Raw genomic sequence first — 21,133 nt, 5'->3', positions numbered from 1 at the left:
CCCCCCCCCCCCCCCCCCTTGAGGAAGAGATGAGTTCAAACTGCTTTTCATTAAAACTTCCTCTTGTTTTATAAGAACTCCACATCATTAAAAATAAACCCCAGGAATCCAAAATTATTTAATTTTGGACCCACACTTTATATATGAGATGAAAACAACCCTATAAGGAAGCTTTTTAGTTGTTGTTGTTGTTTGTTTTGTTTTGTTTTCGCTTTTAATTTTACAGAAACACATTTCTCGAAAAACATGCTGTTCCTTCAGAAAGGATGTTAGGAATCAAGCAAAACCTGATGTGAGACCGATTCCTTTTGCTGCCTTATCAGACCCTCGTGTTATCATTTTCATTCAAGGAGAACATGGGCTGTCTTTGGTGAAACTGGCACAGGCATGATGACTTTTAACATCCTGATAAACTGGAATATTTGCACTGCTCTCTGTGGGTTTTTATCTTGTTGAGTTTCCTGGTTTCTCTCATCTCCTAAAGGCGAAGGGGCGACAGCGTTTTTGCCCGTGTCTGTGTCTATGTGTGTGTTTGTCTGTCAGCAGAATATCTCACACACCGGTGGGTGGATTGTAATGAACCTCTCAAGTCAAGTTAAATTTATTTTTTATAGCACTTTTCAGCAACAAGGCGATACAAAGGGCTTTACAGCATTTTACACAAAAACACACAGAACAGTATCTAAAATATGAGCTGGGATAATCTAAATGAAGTCATGAAGCTAAACTTCTAAATGAAAAACACACACAAGATAAACTGAGGAAAAACAAACTAAGATGAAATGAAAGCTAACATAAACTGAACTAGGATTTAAAAACCTCAGTTGATCAGAAATGATAAAAACTAAACTAAAGGTACCGAAAGGCTAACTAAGAGTACTGAAGGCCAGCTAAGAGTTGAATAGATTTTAATAAAAGGCCAGCATGATAAAAGCTAAGTAAGTAAATATTTGATAAACATCTACAACTGATTAACCTTTGGAATCAACCCGATTCAAAATGGCTGCCACAGCTAAGCGCCACTTACAAAACACGAAAGTGGCGACAAGTCAGCCAGTTTTTACAGAGACTGAGCTAAAATTCAGTGTGGTAGTAGCTGAGAGTCGTCCTCAATGCATACACCAAATGCTTACAGAACTCTCACAACATCACACGAGACTGTGAATAATTTAATTTACAAGATTTGATCAAATTGTCTGTCCCTTCTCACAATAAAATGATTTTTGTGAGATTTCTAATAAATTTTGTAGACTACAACACAATAAAATTATTTATATATATGACAATTCAGGTTTCTTATATCTTTACAAGTATGTGTTTCTTGTTTTTCACCAGGCTAAAAGAAATATGAGGATGATGAACCTAAAACTGCCATTTATCGTCATCTTTACAACCTTTTTATCCTGTTGTCGTCATAGTTTGGTTATTATTAAATTAAATAAGTGTAAATCAGAATCAGTGGAGTTTTGATTTTAGTTTGCTTGCACTGCCTCAATGTCCCACATCTTACACATCGTGTAAAAGTTTAACCAAACTACATTCTTGAAGATCTAATATTTGTGGTTTTCATATTTGACATACCTCGCTTCAATCATGCATCACACATTAACAAAGAAAATAGCCAGTGTGTGCTCAACAAAACAATGGTAGACAAGCAGCTTAAAACTTACGTGAATTAAAAAAAAAAACAAGGTCATAGAGCTATTAAAGTTATTTCCTAAAGAAGTGAAGATTTAACCTGAATATATTTTCCAAAAAGACTAATTTAAGAGCATCACTATTTAAACTTGTTTAAATTTTGTAAGTTTTCTAAAACAATCCTTGTGGAAAAACTCACTTTAATAAGTTACAGATTGTTAAAATTGTACACATACAATCAGGGAGCTTTATCCCACTCCCACTTTGTTAGACATTTTTAATGAGACTGATAATCTTTAAATAACAAGCATCCATACCTATTTTTCCCCTTCAGTCTGACCTGCTGGGACTGCGTTTTATGCACATGCGTTCAGTTTCTGGAGTTTTTATTTTTTCTTTCTCTGCAGTTTATTTTATGTCCAAAGTGCACAGAAGGAACATTCAGTGTTCCGTAACTCTTTTAATGCTCAAGTAAACATGAAAAAGTGACACTTTGACAAAAGTTAACTGATGACCAAGTTGCGTTTTAATGCAGCGTCTTAAATCTGCCCCCTAGCGTCTCCACTGCAGCACTGCACTATTTTTTGAAGTCCGTAGGCTAAAAAAACATAAAACATATACAGTGTTTTATTTTCCTCTAATAACTGGGATAATCTTCTCGCGAAATTTGATTCTCTCATATCTTTTTTTAGGAACATTAGTCTACTTTACAGCGATTTTGCTAAATATTTTATAGTTCCTGTCTTATTATTTTCGCACACAAATAATGTCCAATTGTCTGTGAAGGCATCTTTTCCTCTCTCGGAGGTTTGACCCGGAAGTGACGTCACACTGTGTATTGGATGCCTTTTGTCGTGTGGTAGCGGCTCTGTAAGTATTTTTGCTCTGAAATACGTTTTTATAAAGATATTTTATTATAAAGGTTAGTTGTAGTTTAATAATAATCTCATGAGGCTTTCAGGTGAAACGTTTATAAAGATATCTGCGCCTTAACTGCGTTGGTAAATCCGGTTAGCAAGTCGTTAGCATTAGTGGCTAGCAAGCTAACTTGTGTTTTTAACTCCAGCAAACAAGCATCATTTACATGCTAATATTCGATTTGAGCTTCACAAGCACAATAAAATTGAACTTTTGCTTTATTTATATTTTATATTATTTCATCATATCTTGATGAAACTCTTATGTCCTGATTTGATGCGATGTCTGCTGTGTTTTTGTAAATGTGTCACATTTTAGAGCCATCAAAGATGACTACAGCTGCAAGGCCTACGTTTGAGCCGGCAAGAGGAGGGAGGGGAAAAGGAGAAGGGGATTTGAGTGCCCTTTCCAAGCAATATTCCAGCCGAGATCTTCCAGGTCACACCAAGATCAAGTACAGGTCAGAGGACTAAACATAAACTAATCAACAACACACAGTCCTGTGACTCTGTCAGTGCCATCAATTAAACCAAATCTGTTGACTGATCAGCATGTTTCATATTTTATCTCCTGCCTTCTCCTTTTGGGTAGATTTACACTGCAGTCCAGATACTGAAGTTATATTTCTTTAAAAACTCTCCCTGTGAACAGGCAGCCCACCCAGGATGCCCCTGAGGAGGTGCGTGCCCGTGACTTTCGCAGGGAGCTGGAGGAGAGGGAGCGCGTCGCTGCGCGTGAGAAGACCAGAGAGAGGGGACCAAGAGGTTAGTCTTTCCCCTGATATTAAACTTAAACGGAGCCCCTCAAGGTGTATCCTCTTAACTTGCGTTGTGCCGATTTTTTTTATTTTTCTTCAGAGCACACCACATCATCGTCCTCATCTTCATCTTCAAAAAGGCCCAGACTGGATCAGATCCCAGCAGCAAACCTTGATGCTGATGATCCTCTCACTGATGTAAGTCCTCACACTGAAACGCGTGGTAAACTCTCATCAGGCACCTTTACTGATTTAGCCTCTGTTTTGTCTTCATAGGATGAAGAGGAGGAGAACTCTGAGGAAGAAAGTGATGATGACGACACCGCCGCCCTCCTGGCTGAACTTGAAAAGATTAAGAAAGAGCGGGCTGAGGAGCAAGAACGCAAAGTAAGGAGCTCACGCTCTTATGTTTGCATGAGCCGTAACTGAAACTCATCAAATCACAAAATGTTTTAAAGAGAAGGCAGATTTGACCTCTGTGTGTTTTTATTTTAGGAGCGAGAACAGAAGGCAGAGGAGGAGAGGATTCGAGTGCAGAATGTGTTGAGTGGAAACCCGCTGATTAATTTGGCGGGACAGCAGCAACAGAGCCAAACTCCGACTACATTCAGAGTCAAGAGAAGGTATCTCTCACACACACAGAGGCTTTCTTACAGTGTGTCTGAATGAATGTTCTGAGGAGGAAAAAACTTTGCTGTATTGGCACCAAAAGTTTAATCTCTATCCTTCCAGGTGGGATGATGACGTTGTGTTCAAAAACTGTGCCAAAGGAGTCGACGAGGCCCGGAAAGAGAAGCGCTTCGTCAATGACACGCTGCGCTCCGAGTTCCACAAGAAGTTTATGGAAAAATATGTAAAGTAAAGGACTTAGCGTTTGTTTTATTTGATCAGTTTTTATTATCTTTTTTTTTTGTTGTTCATTTGTTTCCATCCTTTGAATGATTGATGTCATTTATAAACATTCAGATTCATTAGAGGCTGTACAGTCAGCAGGTAAACTGCTGCATATAAGTGAGTTTGTGAATGACTTCATTGATGTAAAACTTTGTGAAAATTCATTATTTTGTTGTTTTGTCTTTTTTTTAATTGAATAAACCATGACTTTGCTCCCCAGTATTTACTTTTTAAAACTGCACAGAAATACAAGCAGAGAGGCTGTTAGTGATGGGTTGAGACTAATAAAAAAACACAAAACATTTTATATTTGTTTTGGTAAAAGGGTGTTGTTTCAGGACAGGCCCAAAAAAGGGCATTAACTAGAACCCGCAGGAACACTTGTGTCACCTCTTCAGAATATGGTATCACAGCTCTTTAACAACATTACAGTTAAAAAAAAAAAACAAAAATGTGTTTTTTGTTATTAAAGAAGAGAGGAAGCATTTAGTTGTTTCACCACATTAACTAGAAGTGTGTTTGAGAAAGTAAAAATTAAACTCTTACATCACTGAGTCCATTTTTAGTCCATTAGGTCTGAAATTATTATACTTTAAATATAAAAAAAAACTTAAATCAGGACCATAATCATCAACTGAAATAAATCAAGTGAACACTTCTTAATTTTAATTTTAGCTGCACTGAAGGGGACGGGAATACTATTTTTGCCATTTTTAATTGTCATTTTTTATTATCTTTCACCTAATAATTTAGGTGATCTGAAGAATTAGTAGTTGCAAAACTGTTTGAATAATTTTAGAATATTATCAGAGAAAACCTGGAGCATTTCAAAACCGTGTTCAACATTTTCATTTAATTGTAACCAAAACAATTTCAGGAGGAAAAAAAAATGTCTGAGTAAAGGTGATAACAAATCAAACTTTTATTTATGTTGCACATTTCCTGCATAGCTGATGTCCTTTCAAACGAGAACATATTTAGAATTTGAAAAATACAAAAGATTTTTTAAAGCTATTACAATAAAACGGGACTGGATTGATACAGACATCTGTGCAAACAGAGGAAAAGGCTGCAGTAGCAGGAGACAACCAGCAGGGAGCGAGTCTCATGCAGTAGCAGGAGACAACCAGCAGGGGGCAACCCTTCTGCAGTAGCAGGAGTCCGCCAGCAGGGGGAGCGCTCTCCTGCAGCAGGCTTTGTGTGACGCGGATTGGGAGATAGCTGTGAGGAAAAAATGGCAGCTTCCTTTTGTTGGTGGGGTGTTGCTTTGCTGCAAGAGGGACTGTGAAGGCAGCGTCCGGTGGAAACACGGTTCTCCTTCGCCTACTCGGGGCTCACACCACCATTTTCTGACGCTCTCGTACCAGGAAAAGATGGAGAAAAGCGGGAGCATCGACAGCTTGGGCTCGAAGCCTTCCTCTTCCCGACAGCCGAGCGTTGATTCATTGTCCAGGTAGTTAAACCCTTACTGCTTTTTAGATAGCTAAAACTTTTAAAACCACTGTGCTATTCATTATTAAGGCTTAAAAGCTTTTATTTGACTCTTATTAGTTGAGCAATATTTTAAAAATAAGTGTTAAACCACCTTTAGTTTTTTGTAAATGTCTCAAACTGACAAACACCTATTAATTGACAGTAAAGTAGCACTTTTACTGGGACTTTTCTGCATCAGATATAAAGAATGTCGATTTATATCATCAATTCAGATACAAAGTTTATACAGTATATGTTGATATATTAAGTTATCACGTTACCTAAAGTTAACATGTGGATAGGTGACAAAATATGAAGAGAATATATAAAAAAACAAATAAAATCCGATGGTAAATGTAGCTTATGCAGATGTTCCTGTGTGGTTTCAGGGTTACAGTCAGTGTGACATGTCTGTGGACAAAAACTGACAAACTAAACAAAATCAAACAAGGTGACACATCTCTCTGACATGTAAATAATTAATGTCTTCAGTGTTTTCTCTCTCTGATTTTTATCTGTCAACTAAAACAAATATGTTTCCACTAAAGGAGAGGGGAAAATGAAGTGTTATTATAAGGGAAACCATTAAGCTGAATTTAATTCGTAGTATTACAAAATACAAATACAATACAAATTTCTATAGTTTCAACCATCCCTTCCTGTTATTCTTTGAAATCCTGTTGAATAATTCGCAGAAAACAAAAGGTACGAATAGCTTTGGTGTAGGTTTTGAACATGTCTCCTGTAAGTAGTGCTGAAAGTTTAATAAAGGAAATGCATTATCTTTGTCCAAGAGAATAATAAATGTGTAATAAAACAAAAACAAAACGGGTTCAATTAAGAGGTACAGCAAAATAGTCTGCCATAGTATTCATTTTCATGGTATTTTTATGACTAGGAATTGGTCAAGTTGCTGCAAAATTAACATATATTGTCACTGATGTCCTGACGATGCTGAGACGGTAGAATGGTCCACATTTATACAACATCTCCAGGTTCTGCAAAGTGCTTTGCAGTGTTTCTCATTCACACACACACACACACACTCACATCCTGTTGTTTATTTTACACTCTTTATACAGCGCCGCACCTTTTATGTTATCACTCATACACCCATCTGTACGTCAGCTGCAGCTGGGGGGGTTTCAGTGTTTTACTCAAAGACACTTAAGGCCAGCAGCTAGTTTAAATTAACAGCTAATTTTGCCTTAAAGCCTAATTTTTTTTAAAAAGATAAACATCAACAGTTTGTATTCCGTTATGACGCCACATTTATCCTCTCTAACCTCTGATCCTCCTGTCATTCTGCCTGTTTCTCGTGTATTCTCTGTTCCCGTGTCCACGGACGTACGAGAAGGTGGTGCTGATGTGTGTTCTCGCGCTTTGGAACGTAACCTCTGTGAATTATTGTGCAACGGCAGAACCCTTACTGACATGTGAAAGTGTTGCGTTTCTCGTGGAAGTCCTCAATGAGCAGCTCTGACAGATCGGGGGGAGGGGTGTCCGAGTTCCAGCGTCCTGTTTGCAACAGAGATCTGTCTTCATAAGCTTTCAGGCATTAGAAATGTGGAAAAACATATTATTCTTGATGATAAGTGAAGCAAAGCATCACAAAATGAGAAAGTGTGTGTCAAGGCTGAAATAGCGGAGAGCTATGGGCTAACGCTGTAATCCCTGACTGCTCTGCCGGCTGATGCTTTCATCACCGGGAGCAGTGAATAATATGACATCTGCAGTGAGATTTATGAGAAAGTCAAAAGAAACTGGGTCAGTAACTGGGCTCCATAGAGCACAGCCATGACAGGAAGAAACTAAAAAAACGGTTGGTTCTGTTAAATACAAGATGTTTTACTGGGTTAGTTTGTAAGTTTAAGATGAAGATATTTTTTGTATTTTACAGCTCAGCTGTTTATTATAATAATAACTTTGTGTCATAGTTTGCCTTTGAGCAGTGATGAAACCTTTTTTTTTATCTTTTTAATCTGTCACCAGCAATTCCACCTCGCGCTCGGACCGCTCTGCCCAGGCCAAACCACCGTCCGCTTTGTCCTCTGACTCCGTGTCGACCTCTGCGGAGTTTTCTCCGGAGCTCAGGGTTAGTAGCTCGCGTGCGATCCGTCGATATTCTGCATCTTCATTAAAGTAAGGTTTGAAAGCCTAAGTGCATCTCTCTCCTCATTTATGTGTCCCTCAGGTGAAGCCCAAAGCCACTGCCAAGGTACGCCACTGGATGAATGTCAACATCTACTGTAGTGTTGTCTGAACGTCTAAAGGCTTAAGGAGCCAGATTCACGTTTTTGTTTCTGATGTTTCCAGAAGGTGCTCAGAGATTCAGACAAAGAAGAACCACAGTTACTTCCAAATGAAAATGTGCAGGATATGGGTAATTTTACCTTTTATTTATTTATTTTTCTATGCTGTAATCAGGACAATGTGTGTACATTAAATGCTACTTATTGTCTCTGCAGCCCAAGATATCACCTACTTCTGTCCTTTCACTGGAGCTCTGAGGGGAACAGTGATGGTTACCAACTACAGGCTGCTCTTCAAATCCATGGACAGGGTATGTGTGAGTAATATCAAGGGGGGGGGTTCGCCTGGTAAATATTTTGTGGAAGCATTTTGTTCATCTGTTGTTGTTTTCCAGGAACCGGCGTTTCTGCTCGACTTGCCTCTCGGAGTGGTGAATCGCGTGGAAAAGATTGGAAACGCTTTGACCCGCGATGTTTCCTACGGGATACTGTGCAAGGTGTGTAAGTCGGTGAAACGATCTCAGATATCTGCCCCTGCTTGGCTTTTCACGGTCAGAACTAGAGAATGGAAACATGGACTGTGACGCGGAGCTTCTCGAACAAACTAAGAACTAGCCTTTGAAAAATAACCTCTATTTCACGGTAGCTTATTACCCACCTGTACTTTCCTGCTGTGAACCGATATTCGCATTCAGCTGTTACCGCCGGAGTTTGACCGTGACCTGCTGCTCTGCCTTTCTGCAGGATATGCGTAATCTGCGATTTGCTCACAAACAAATTGAGGACACGCTCAGGAAGTCCATTTTTGAAGTTCTGATTAAATTTGCTTTTCCTGTTTCAAACGGGCTGGTGAGTGACCCTCAGCCGCACTGTTGCCGTCGTTGTAGCCTTTCACAGACATTTTTTCAGCTGTTTCCTTTCTCCTCCTCTCTCCGTAGCAAATCTTTGCCTTTGAATACGGGCAGGTTTTTCCTGAAAACGGTTGGAAGGTGTACGATGCCATCTCTGAGTACAAAAGACTGGTATGTTAAGGTGAAGTAGTAAAAATGCTTTGTCAAAGGGAGCGGGTTACAGCATTTGCTCCTGTTTTTTGCAAAGGGCATACCCAATGAAAGCTGGAGGATAACAAAAGTAAACGATCACTACGAGATATGCGACACCTACCCTTCAACTCTGGCTGTACCGGTCAACATACCAGACGAAGAGCTGAAGAGAGTGGCAGCTTTCAGAGCAAAGGGGAGGATACCTGTGAGTAACTTTCTGCAGCATCAATATCCTCTCTTGGGCCGTAGGCTGTTCTTATCGTCACCTATGCTCTGTGTTTAGGTGTTGTCTTGGATCCATCCGGAAAGTCAGGCCACAATAACGCGCTGCAGTCAGCCAATGGTTGGGGTGAACGGGAAGCGCAGCAAAGAGGACGAGAAGTACCTCCAGGCGATCATGGACGCCAATGCTCAGTCCCATAAACTTTTCATTTTTGATGCCAGACCCAGCACCAACGCTGCTGCAAACAAGGCTGGTTGTTTTGAAATTTTCTTTTAAAAAAAACAAATACAGTCACAGCAAAAAAGAAAGTCCACCCTCTTTCAGTTCTTGGATTTTACGTATCAGGTTATAAAACAAAGGAACTGGTCTTTACCAGGTTCTGAAAGGATTAAGTGTACAAAAACACACAACAGATTTTCATTTTAAGACCTTGTAAAAATCCTGATATTTCTTATGTCTGGATAGGTAAAACCCTGGAGTTACGAGTGTGGACTTTCTTTTTCTTGTTACTGTAATTATTAAATACAACTGTGTTTGTTTTTATTAATTGGTGTCTTAAGGAGGCTGCAAACAGACTTCAGATAGTAACTGAAAACATGCGTCACCCACTTCTTTCCACAGATGAAAGGTGGCGGATATGAAAGTGAGGATGCATATCAAAACGCTGAGCTGGTGTTCTTGGACATTCACAATATCCATGTGATGAGAGAGTCGCTCCGCAAGCTGAAGGAGATCGTTTACCCCAATATCGAGGACTCGCATTGGCTTTCCAATCTGGAGTCTACTCACTGGCTCGAACACATCAAGGTGAGTGTGTCACCTTGTGTCCCGTGTCTTAAGATTTATGCAAAAGTGAGGATTTTTCCAACCGTGCCGTGGTCGTTTCTGGGCGGCGTGCCTGCAGCTGATCCTGGCAGGAGCGCTGAGGATCGCAGACAAAGTGGAGTCCGGGAAAACGTCTGTGGTGGTGCACTGCAGCGACGGCTGGGACCGCACAGCTCAGCTCACCTCCTTGTCCATGCTCATGCTGGACGGTTACTACCGCACCATTCAGGGCTTTGAGGTGCTGCTCGAGAAAGAGTGGCTGAGTTTTGGTCATCGCTTCCAGCTGGTAAACAAAAAGTTGAGACAAATCCTGCTTTAGGTCACGGATCCTTTCTAATTTATGATAGCATCTTTCCTTTTTTTTCCCAGCGTATTGGTCATGGAGATAAAAACCACACGGATGCAGACCGTTCACCTGTTTTTATTCAGTTTATTGACTGTGTTTGGCAGTTGACTCACCAGGTAAGCAACACGTGTTGGAGGAAGTTACTTGTAAAAACAAAGGATAATAATAATTAGGTTGTTTTTTCCTTAAGTTTCCTGCAGCTTTTGAGTTTAACGAATACTTCCTGGTTACCATCCTGGATCACCTGTACAGCTGCCTGTTTGGGACATTCCTGTGTAACAGTGAACAGCAAAGACTGAAGGAAGTACGGCTCTTTAGTTTTAATTCATTTTAGGGAGTTTTTTATGTGTAATCTTTTCTAACAATGCTAGTTCAAGTAAATTAAGCTGTATGTGCCATAAAATAAAGCTCAGAGAAAATAAGTAATAAATCATAATATTTGTTGCAAACTTAATATAAGATGTCTAAACTTTTATTTTGAAGGAGATCCCCAAGAGGACAGTCTCACTGTGGTCCCTCATCAACAGCCAGCTGGAGGAGTTCACCAATCCGTTGTATGTGAACTACTCCAACCACGTGCTCTTCCCTGTTGTCAGCTTACGCCACCTGGAGCTCTGGGTTGGCTACTACATCCGCTGGAACCCTCGCATGAAACCTCAGGTATGTCGCAGAATCTGCTGTGCTGTGTTGTCCTCGCTGTCTTCCACCTTCACGGGGACCGAGCTTTACAAGTCGCTGTTTTCCGTGTCCTCTGCAAGGAACCTCTCCACCAGCGCCACAAGGAGCTGTTAGTGAAGCGCGCCGAGCTTCAGAAAAGAGTGGAGGAGTTGCAGCGGGAGGTGACGAACCGCTCCGTTTCCTCTTCCTCCGAGAGGGCAGGCTCACCCACGCGCTCCATCACTCCAGTGCAGACCTTTGTTTGACACCTCTTAATGTTTGTGACTGTCTCAGACGCTCAGTCCTGCCTTCCCGCCTGCGAAGAGGGTGCCGTGCAACAGCAAGCATAAAGGTCCCACCTGGAACACAGAAGATCTGTGAGACAAGCTGCCTCTTTAGTTTACACACTGCCAAAAAATGAGCAGAGTATTGTTTGCTTTCCTCGCAAATCGTCTACAGAATATATGAGGGCCGTGTAGTCTGTCAGCCTACCAACAATCAGTGTTTTTCTTTATAGTGCGGTAAATAATACTAAATGTGTAAATGTTTATGCTTTATATTCTTCATAGGAACACTCACTTTATTCGTTTGAAAGCACTACAGCAGAGAACATATGAACATGGATCGTGCAGCAAACGCTTAAGCAAACTATGGGGTCGTCCACGTTGGAACGATTACGCAAAAGTTTTTTTTATTGTTTCAGCCCTGCACCCACACGGAAACAGCGTTTTAGGAGCCACAAAATGGTATTTTAATGCCACCCTTTGATTAAAACGCCACCCTTGCGTTTTTGTGTAGACGGTCAAAGCGACGATGCCACGTCTAATCTAACTTACAACCTGAAGGCTCTTTCTTCTAATTTTTTTTTTTTTTTTTTTTTTTTTTTTTTTTTTTGTCGTGTTTACATTTTGCACCCAACATTTCAAGCTTCATATGGATTCTCCACACCTTGTTTATTGTTTTCGGTGTATATTTTGGGCAGCGTTACGGGCCCGGCACAGTTACTGCAGCGTTTTGGTTCGTTTTTGGTGTTTTCCGTGCAGATAAAGACACTTATAGAAACAGTGCCGCGTTTACGAGGATATTCTTGGAAACCATACATCAAAAGGTTGTTTTGGAAAAACTGCGTTTCCGTGTGGACAGGGCCTAAACCAAATGGACAGTTTGGGAGTTAATAAATAGTTTGATCTGTAGCTAAAAAAAAGACAAAGTTATTGTAATGTAATTTGAAAACAAACAGGGTGTATTGACAAAAGTTTACTAATCAAACCTTTTAGACTGTTGTGACCAAATATCTGTTTTATTTTATAAACACATGATGTGATTTACATTCTTTAACTGACTGATTTGGTTTTGTAGGTTTACTTTTTCTTAGACGCTAACATTATTTATTATCTTATAGTCCTCTCTCGTGTTTATAACTCATCTTTCTCTTTCTTAGTAACAAATAAATCAGACATAATTCCAGGTCAAATGTAATAAACTGAAAAAAGCAATAATTAATATCTGCACCAGTAGTTCTTTACTAAGTTTATTTTTGTGAACATTTTTTGTAGACAGTTTTTACAACTTAGATTAGGCATTTTTGGTTTAATGCAGCTAATGATAAAATTAACATCTGTGCCTTTTTTTGAATGATTGGGAGACTAACACAGGAGTGGTGTGCACAGGTTGTAATGTTGGTGATAAAAACACTGTCAGCGTGTTTTTACTCTTTGATGACACATGCAACTCGGCCTCAGCACGGTTTGTTACATGAGTGTAAAGACACCCTCTCACATTTAATGTTGGAAATGTTAGCTGAACGCCTCCGTGTGGTACTGAACTACTGCAGCTCGAACACTAACCCGTTCCATTTTACAGTGTGGCTTTTTACACGTCCTGAACCCAATAACAGACTAACTGTTCCTACGTTTTGTACTTTCTCCACGTGTCTTGGTTTTAATTTTACATTAACATCTGCATTGCCACTGATATCCCATTAGTTTCCCTTTAAAACGTGCAACTATTAAAATCACAAACTTCCACACAGTTAAAATGAGGCTGTACGCACCACCTTTCTTTAAGATTTGAATTTAAACACTGCATTGTCAAACAGTATTGTTAAATGTCAAACTGCATTAAACTATTTAATAAAAGTAATAATACTACGTAGTCAAAGTTTTGTCTTTTTATTCTGAGTAAAATTTAAAAAAGGTGCAAACGTTCGATAATCCTTAATGGGCAATGTTTGATGTGTTTTAGTTATCAACAAGTTTAATTCAAAGGATCTCAGAATACCGTAACAAAAGAGGTTCTTAATTTGTTGACTTTTCTTGGTCGACCCAGTCGATGCATAAATTGGGGGAAATGTTTGTTTTGTTTTGTTTTTCTGTGAAGATCGAGATCTTGCGATCATTCCTGTAGTTTTCTGTTTAATGAATCGACAGAAAAGCAAAGAATGTTTTGTTCTTCAAATATTAAATGAAAATGGCGATAAATAGACTTTATTTTTTAAATAACTCTGTGTGTCAATATATTTGAGAAATACAACACGAGTTAAAAAGTCTGTGGTTACATTAACTGGTGCAAATTGTGCTTCTGTTAGTCGAAGACCACAAGGAGGGAAACGTGCCACGAGACAGAGGGAGAAGAGGATTGTTGAGAGTGTAGGACTGAGCAGCTCTAAACGTAGAGACAATGACAGGCAGAGGTTGAGAGCTGGCTGAAATGATGCAGAGGAGGAAGTGTTAAGGTTGGAGGTATGGAGGCACTGGGACGGACAGAAAGACGGGAGACTGAACTGGACATGGCAGAGCATAAGATGTTAAGGTTGTCTTTGAGAGGGACAAGGATGGACAGGATTAGGAATGAGGTCATCAGAGGTACAGCACAGGTTGAAGGACTGGGAGATAGAGAGGCCAGACTGAGATGGTTTGGACATGTGCAGAGGAGGGACAGTGGGTGTATTGGTAGAAGGATGTTAGAGATGCAGCTGCCAGGAAAGAGACAAAGAGGAGACATTTGGATGGTAGAGAGGATATGGAGGTAGTTGGAGTGAGGACAAAGGACACAGAAGACAGAGTTAGAGGATGACTCGCTGTGGAGACCCCTGCAAAGAGATTTTAAGAAGAAGAAAAGTTACAAACATAAAAAGACACAGCGTCCATCTCCTGAATGGTTAAAACTACTTAAAGTGTTGAACTACTTCAGATGCTAAAATAAAAACGCACAGAAGAAACTGTAAAGAGGGGAAACATGTTAACACACTGTAGCTGCACATAACTATTTCATAACGTGATGTGAAAACGTGTTGAATGAACGCGGAGCTGTGATTGGCTCTGCTCATTTCAAAATGTGAATCCCGCGGACGGATATCGTGTCGCGATAGGCTTCCTTCCTGCTTCGGGAGCCGTCGGCCACTTCCGGTTACATGACGACTAACGGCGTTGACACACACACACAAAAAGAGAGAGAGAGACGGAAAACACCAGGAAAATACATTTCTTGGCGAGAGCGAGCGAAAAACTTAACCTTACAGAGTTGGTCGGAGCGGAAGGATTGCCCGAGCGGCGAATTGACGACACACCGATGTTGAGTCGGGAAGGTTGAATAGCGTAGCGCCTCCGAGCTTTGTGGAGTTTATTGTTCTTCTTCGGCTGCTCCCTACAGCTGAGCTATTTCTGTTTAGCCTCGCGCTACGAGCTAACTGGCGTTAGCCGAACGCTGGACGTGAGTGTGTGTGTGTGCGCGCGCGCTCCTAGCTCTCAGTTTAGCAAACACATAAAAGAAGCGTCTCGGGTAGAAAACAGCGCTCGCTAATCCGTTCGGGTTTTTGCAGCTGGACGCTCCGCTAGCTCGGTTGGCTCCGGGAACCAGGCGGGCGAGAAATGGCAACGTCGGCTCTGTACGCCTGCACGAAGTGTAACCAGCGGTACCCCTTCGAGGAGCTGTCGCAGGGCCAGCAGCTGTGCAAGGTTGGACCGTGTGTGAGGGCGAGGGGGTGACTGTGAACGGGACATAAACAACAACGAGCTGCGTGTGTGTGTTGTTGTTGTTGTTGCCACCTTGGGCAGATTTAGCAAAGCCAAGATTATGTAACAAGTTGGAAAACGTCCATAAATGCGTTTTGTTTGTTTTTTTGGTCAGTTTTATTCCTTTATTAAAAACAACTGGAGTTGACCAAAGCGCTTCACAGTAAGAGACAAAAACAATAAAGTGTAATATACAAAACAAAATGGCAAGAAAAGGAGACAAGTGAAATGGATTAATGCAATTCAAATGCATTCAAATCAAAAGATAAAAAGAGTCTTGAGCAGAGATTTAAATGCTTTTTATCGATAGGAGGTGAACTACTTCTTAAGATCAAATCTGGGAACATCACATGTGAATGAAATGAGACCAGGCCTTTTATAAAACTTTTTAAAGTAAGCAATAAAATCTTTTAAAATAACTCTCAAAACAGGCAGTAAATCATCGAAGGCTGCAGTATGTATTCACACTTTATTTGGTACCAGCTAAAGACAAGCTGTTGTGTTGCGTACAGTTTGTAAATAATGCAGAATAGACTCATGGTTCCCAAAACTGGGGTTTGGGGGGACCCCACTGTGGATCTCAGAGATCATTTTTAAATTTGAATTTTATTCCTAAAGATCATCTAATGACTTTTTGTCATCACAAAGGCTGCAATGATTAAAACCAGCATGCTTAAAATAATATAACAGATGTTAATATTGTCTGTGTTGTCATTATTCTCATGTTTAATAAAGTTATTAGCACCTATTGGGCTTACAAGTCTACCACTCTCGTTCTGTAGGTTCAGCATTAAAAAGTTGGAGAACTGCTGATTTGGTGCATTACATTAGTCTAATTAAGCTGTGATGAAAGCATGAATAAGGTTTTGCAGGTTTTTTGACAAAGTGATACGGCTTCACCACGGCAACATCCCTGATTTGAGGGTGAAAACCTAATTTTACAATTGCATTTATCTGCTATTCTCAAAATAGCTATTTTAAAAACTACACTCGGATTCCTAATAGTAGAGCAAGAATATGGAGCCAGTTAGATTTTTAAGTATGGACCCCAAAGGCAACATGTGCAAAATGAATAGCAGAGGATCAAAAATAGATCCTTGAGGGACACCACAAGTGAGATGAGACGTTTGCTAACAGGCCTTTAGAGTAATTATTCTGCACATATTTGCCAACGTGCTACTCTTGTAGTGTATTTTCTCTCATAAAACAGTGTTTTTATTCAAACTAATTGTAAATTTTTTCTTTTTTTCCTACCGTTGCTGTCAGTTTGATTCACTCTTTCATAAAATATCCTCCAAGCATCTCTGGAATAATTACAGGACTTCTGTTCTTACAGGGTATTTAAAGTACAATGTTAACGCCTGTAGCCTTTATGTGTGGTAAACTGGTTTTCTTTATTAATGTGTTTAAATATATATATATATATATATATATATCAGATTAAGTCATCTAAAGCATATTTTTCTCCTCCTACAATGTTGGGAAAAAATGAGTATGATGCATGGCAAACTTTACTTTTTGTGTAGATCACCTGAAGTCAGATGTTGGCATTTCCACTGATGTTGTAGCCCGGAGGTGTTGCACAACACACACACACACAAGCTGTGGTGATACACACTCAATAAAGTCTTGCTTCTGCATGTCCATCATAACAGTCATCAGTCATGTTTTGCAGAGGAGGATGTGGGGGGAGAATAAAACGAAACAAAAAATGAAATTTCTTTGTTTTGTTTTTTTTGTACCACAGGAGTGTCGCATCGCACATCCGATAGTGAAGTGTACGTACTGCAGGTCTGAGTTCCAGCAGGAGAGGTGAGATTTGTGCCAGGCGTTCTGATTTACATCTTGTACCAATGCAAACACAGTAGGTTTATTTGCTCTTTTGGTAAATTTAATGTCGATTTAATCTTTTGTTTGTTCTGCAGTAAAACAAACACAATCTGCAAGAAGTGTGCACAGAACGTCAAGCAGTTTGGAACGGTGAGTTTCTCGTTTGACACTGCTTCATTTTCTGCACGCATGTAACTAAACATCAATTTAATGGTTTTGTATTGTGATTATTTCATGTAGTTACGTCTCTGATTTATTCATTGATTATTTTTTGTTTTGTTTTCGCAGCCCAAGCCCTGCCAGTACTGTAACATCATTGCAGCTTTTATCGGGACAAAGTGCCAACGTTGTACCAACTCAGAGAAGAAATATGGACCTCCACAGACCTGTGAACAGTGCAAACAGCAATGCGCCTTCGACCGCAAGGAGGAAGGCAGAAGAAAGGTACAAACCTCACACGTGCAGTCTTGAGTTTACAGCGAAATGTGTTCTGGTGAGTTTTCTGAGCCGCTGCGTTTGTTGCAGGTGGATGGAAAACTCCTCTGCTGGCTCTGCACGCTGTCGTACCGCCGCGTCCTGCAGAAGACTAAGGAGCAGAGGAAGGGCTTCGGGTCCTCCAACTCCTCGTCGTTGAACGAGAAGGACCACCACTCCAGATCGCACCATCATCACCACCATCACCACCACCACCAACACAGACACAGCAGTTCTCACCACAAGTATGTCCCCCGTTGGATCACTTTCTCTCACGGCTTGCTGGTACTCAGTGAGACTGCAACTGAAACTTTGCCTGTTTTCTTGCAAATTTGGCTCTCCAACAGTGTAGCCCAGTGAGATACTACCTTTAAAGGTGGTGTCTCGCTGGGCCGAGGCTTTTGGAGACTAGTTGGCGTTACAGAATGTCAGGAACATTGCAAGAAAATATGTAGTTTTTCCAACCAGCAAGCCTTGAGAACACGTTTTTTACAGCCAGTCTTTAAAATCACTTACTATTTTTGTGTTTATAACTTGCAAAACTGAATTCTTGGCAGTTCACATTATTTTCTTGTCCTTAGCTCATTTAGTAGCCATATTGGAAGCTGCCCCCACATTTATGATTTAATCTGAGAACAGGTTTGAAATGAAGAGATTTGGACCATTTTTAAAATAAATATTATATTTGTCATCAGCGTAGTATTTCAATCTGAGGTTTTCTGTCAGAGAAGAGCTCTACACAGATGTCAAAATACAGTTCTAGCTCTCTTCGAGACGGGTTGGAGACACCTACGACAACTCTGTGACTATTTCAATAGAAAAATTTGTTGCACAAATTTTTTTGAACATGTTCAAAAATTCGAGCCGCAGTGCCGCGTGCTGGAGGCCTGGAGGCTGCCTTATGAATGCCGTTCACCAACTAGTCAGATACCACCTTAGGGCTCATATAATAATAGTTTTAAAAGCTGCGTGTCAGATGCTGTTTCACTGAACTACTTTTATCTTTCCCAGACTGAGTGGGAGCTTGAGTCCCGAACAGGAGCCGGGTCTTTGGAAGCAGAGGTACAGTCGTCCCTCTAACTTGAATTGCATGATACCATGGGAAAATGTTTTTGCGTTATTTTCTCTTTATTTATGTCTTGATTTGCCTTGCAGCCATAAATCGTCTTCAATCCAAAAGGAGACTCCAAAGAAGAAACCAAAACTGGAGATGAAGCCATCTAATGGGGACAGGTATGTATGCCAGGGGTTACAGCTGTTGGAGACTTATCAAATCTGACTTGATGGTTGTAGAATACATCAGCCCTTTTGACACAAACCTTATGCTTTTTTTTTGTTGTTGTTTCTTCTTTTGTCTCATCAGTAGTTCCATCACTCAGTCCATGGATTCTGGTGGCACAGACAACTTCATCCTCATCAGTCAGCTGAAAGAGGAAGTGATGTCACTGAAGAGACTCCTGCAGCAAAGAGATCAGACCATCCTGGAGAAGGACAGAAAGGTGGGTCGTTAGCTTCAGCCGATGAGTCAAAGCTGCACGCTGCTCTTATTTGCCTTGCGCATTAGTTAATGATGAAATTCTCCTCCAGCTTACAGAACTGAAAGCGGACTTTCAGTACCAGGAGTCAAACATGAGAGTGAAGATGAACCAGATGGAGAAATCACACAAGGAGGCCATGGAGCAACAGCAGGTGGGATCGCAAACACTGTGCTAGCTGCTGTCGTATCACATTTAACTGCTGATAAACGGGTTAACTCCTCTGTATTTTGTTAGGAATTTAGCTCTGCTTTCTTCTTTACAATTCTCTCTTTTGTAAATATATTTTAATTATAGCTTTTGACAGACATAATTACATTTTCTGGCTGTCATTTTTTATACACTCGCTGCAGGACGGTCCACTTTAACAACAATTGACACCAAGGTAGTCACCATACGTAAAGAAAGCAGAACGACCACAATTTGCTCCAACATTTTGGATAATTTGTGCTCTTGAACTATATAAAGATTGAAACAACAGCAAATCACAATCACCTGGTCACAGTTATTTGAGCTGACAGCCATAATTTTAAAGTTGCATATACTGTGGTTTAATTTCAGGTCCCATACTATTATTGTTTTTCAAAAGGCAACTGGATTTCTTTTTTTTAAAGGCATTTTTTTTCTCATCCAAATATCTTTTTCAGTTTAAGCTGAATAGTGCAGCATCCCAAGCTTTTTAACTGTAGTGAGTTGCTTTGTTAATATGAGCTGAACTTGCATGCAAATCACTCTCCATCCCCTCCCTCCTCAGTAGTTAAGGTCTCTGTTAGCCTGGTCCACACAAGGGATGTTTTGGTCACAAAATATTTAGTGTAGTGTTCAGAATTCTTGGACCAGGATTTAGGAAAATAGATCCGTTTGTTTTAAATCATCTGTTCATATGTGTTTCCTTTGTTTTCACAGGGTAAGAACAGGGAGCTGATGAAACAAGTGGCTGCCCTTTCGAAGGGGAAAAAGTTTGACCGGACAGGAAGCTTGCTGCTGTTGCCCTAACAATAGGCCGGCCATCACCACAATAGAGCGGCTTCATTTTGTGTAACACTCTGAGCGTGTCCTTCCTCTGTTTCCTCTTTGTCATCTACATCGATTGCTTCTTATGTTTCTGAAGCCAGAGGGCATGTTGTTCAAGGAAACCAGCTGTTACATCAAAAGAAACCTCTCTCTAAATATCAACACAGTTTTAGATATTTTGTGGCGCTTTTCCTGTGGGATCATAGGATGCGACTTTAGACGACGCGGAGGATGGAGCCCTCGTTTCTACACTGCCGGGCCAAAACATAAAGCACGACGTGTGCTTTTGTGGAGAGCATTCTGGTGACTCTGTATCCACTTGTTTTTTTTATGGATGTCATGCATTTATTTATTCAACTGTATTTCTTAGCTTTGTTTTTATTCCTCGCGACATACTGAGAGAATTTCCCACGTTTTGGGGTTTTCGATAGCAACTAGTTCTATTTTTGTAAACAGATGCGATTGTGGAAGACGAGCTCTCCTTAATGGGGACCTACAAGCAACTTTACGACGTATGCAAAACGCCGGATGGGTCGCTGCCGAGCTGCTGCTCAGCGGTAGAAAACTCAGAATTCAGACAACAACCAATGAGCACTCTGAAACGGTTAAATGCCTCTCTGCTGCCCACTTTCTCACTGTGTGACAGCTTTGCTGTTTCTCTTTACTGGAACGATTGTAATACTGCATGATTTTACTGCCAGATACCAGAATGGCATTGTGGTCGGACTTCTTTACCCCTCCTTTTACTTAGTTTTTTAAGAATCACTTGTAAATGTATTTACTGGGGTCAGCCATTGTATTTAAACCATTGCTTCTGTCAGTTTTAGTGAGTACAGTATGTGTATGGTATGGCCAGTTGACATTAACATGTCTGTAGAAGATGCTTTTTAAAGGAACACACCTTTCACCTTACATTACTGGGCTGGTTTCATACTGTGGTGTTCAGGATCACTTTTGTACTTTTTTTCAATCTCAAATGTTTAAAACTATTAAAACTGGCTAAACTGTTACCGGATGCTTGTTTTATTGACTTCTTATCAATTTCACTTCAAGGTTTTATAACAACACAGCTGCTGTTGTTATGTAATAACACATACAGGTGCTGGTCATAAAATTAGAATATCATGAAAAAGTAGATTAATTTCAGTAATTCCATTTAAAAAGTGAAACTTGTATATTATATTCATACATTACATACAAACTCATATTTCAAATGTTTATTTCGTTTAATTTTGATGATT

The 21,133-nt window shown here is 40.2% G+C and overlaps 3 protein-coding genes across 5 annotated transcripts; all 3 read left to right on the top strand.

Moving 5' to 3' along the window:
* Nucleotides 1–2,356: 2,356 nt before the first annotated feature.
* cwc15 (CWC15 spliceosome associated protein homolog) lies at nt 2,357–4,427 on the top strand. Its single transcript, XM_017435857.3, has 7 exons — nt 2,357–2,508; nt 2,875–3,016; nt 3,208–3,320; nt 3,414–3,511; nt 3,590–3,700; nt 3,809–3,936; nt 4,046–4,427. The coding sequence occupies exons 2-7, from the start codon at nt 2,886–2,888 to the stop codon at nt 4,173–4,175; spliced, it is 711 nt and encodes a 236-aa protein (XP_017291346.1). The 5' UTR covers nt 2,357–2,508; nt 2,875–2,885; the 3' UTR covers nt 4,176–4,427.
* A 983-nt stretch (nt 4,428–5,410) lies between these two features.
* On the top strand, nt 5,411–13,180 carry mtmr2 (myotubularin related protein 2). The gene is made up of 16 exons (XM_017435847.3): nt 5,411–5,660; nt 7,673–7,775; nt 7,875–7,898; nt 7,997–8,063; nt 8,149–8,243; nt 8,328–8,429; nt 8,677–8,781; nt 8,871–8,954; nt 9,031–9,180; nt 9,259–9,447; nt 9,820–10,005; nt 10,103–10,309; nt 10,393–10,485; nt 10,560–10,673; nt 10,853–11,029; nt 11,128–13,180. The coding sequence occupies exons 1-16, from the start codon at nt 5,581–5,583 to the stop codon at nt 11,290–11,292; spliced, it is 1,941 nt and encodes a 646-aa protein (XP_017291336.1). The 5' UTR covers nt 5,411–5,580; the 3' UTR covers nt 11,293–13,180.
* A 1,263-nt stretch (nt 13,181–14,443) lies between these two features.
* fam76b (family with sequence similarity 76 member B) lies at nt 14,444–20,902 on the top strand. Of its 3 annotated transcripts, XM_017435892.3 has the most exons (11): nt 14,444–14,737; nt 14,847–14,982; nt 16,787–16,851; nt 16,965–17,019; nt 17,158–17,313; nt 17,395–17,588; nt 18,355–18,405; nt 18,499–18,576; nt 18,707–18,842; nt 18,931–19,032; nt 19,785–20,902. In XM_017435892.3, exons 2-11 carry the CDS (start codon nt 14,896–14,898, stop codon nt 19,872–19,874), a joined length of 1,014 nt encoding a protein of 337 aa, XP_017291381.1. In that variant the 5' UTR covers nt 14,444–14,737; nt 14,847–14,895; the 3' UTR covers nt 19,875–20,902. The 3 variants fall into 3 exon arrangements, with proteins under 3 accessions (XP_017291381.1, XP_017291380.1, XP_037835026.1); XM_017435891.3 differs by having other exon boundaries at nt 14,445–14,982; XM_037979098.1 differs by having other exon boundaries at nt 14,445–16,851.
* Nucleotides 20,903–21,133: the final 231 nt, after the last annotated feature.

This window comes from Kryptolebias marmoratus, linkage group LG13 (assembly GCF_001649575.2).
Source record: "Kryptolebias marmoratus isolate JLee-2015 linkage group LG13, ASM164957v2, whole genome shotgun sequence".
NCBI lineage: Eukaryota > Metazoa > Chordata > Actinopteri > Cyprinodontiformes > Rivulidae > Kryptolebias > Kryptolebias marmoratus.
The sequence above is the reverse complement of the archived record's forward strand: the minus strand, read 5'-3'. Positions and strand labels throughout refer to the sequence as shown.

What these genes read in the sequence shown, in the direction of transcription:
- cwc15 (XM_017435857.3), top strand. Translation starts at nt 2,886, where the DNA reads ATGACTACAGCTGCAAGGCCTACGTTTGAGCCGGCAAGAGGAGGGAGG. An exon ending in CTGATGATCCTCTCACTGAT is followed by an intron (nt 3,512 to 3,589) that starts GTAAGTCCTCAC and finishes TTGTCTTCATAG; the next exon opens with GATGAAGAGGAGGAGAACTC. An exon ending in CTGAGGAGCAAGAACGCAAA is followed by an intron (nt 3,701 to 3,808) that starts GTAAGGAGCTCA and finishes TTTTTATTTTAG; the next exon opens with GAGCGAGAACAGAAGGCAGA.
- mtmr2 (XM_017435847.3), top strand. Translation starts at nt 5,581, where the DNA reads ATGGAGAAAAGCGGGAGCATCGACAGCTTGGGCTCGAAGCCTTCCTCT. An exon ending in AGTTTTCTCCGGAGCTCAGG is followed by an intron (nt 7,776 to 7,874) that starts GTTAGTAGCTCG and finishes TGTGTCCCTCAG; the next exon opens with GTGAAGCCCAAAGCCACTGC. An exon ending in TTCCTGTTTCAAACGGGCTG is followed by an intron (nt 8,782 to 8,870) that starts GTGAGTGACCCT and finishes CTCTCTCCGTAG; the next exon opens with CAAATCTTTGCCTTTGAATA.
- fam76b (XM_037979098.1), top strand. Translation starts at nt 16,541, where the DNA reads ATGGCAAACTTTACTTTTTGTGTAGATCACCTGAAGTCAGATGTTGGC. An exon ending in CCGGGTCTTTGGAAGCAGAG is followed by an intron (nt 18,406 to 18,498) that starts GTACAGTCGTCC and finishes TTTGCCTTGCAG; the next exon opens with CCATAAATCGTCTTCAATCC. An exon ending in AAGCCATCTAATGGGGACAG is followed by an intron (nt 18,577 to 18,706) that starts GTATGTATGCCA and finishes TTGTCTCATCAG; the next exon opens with TAGTTCCATCACTCAGTCCA.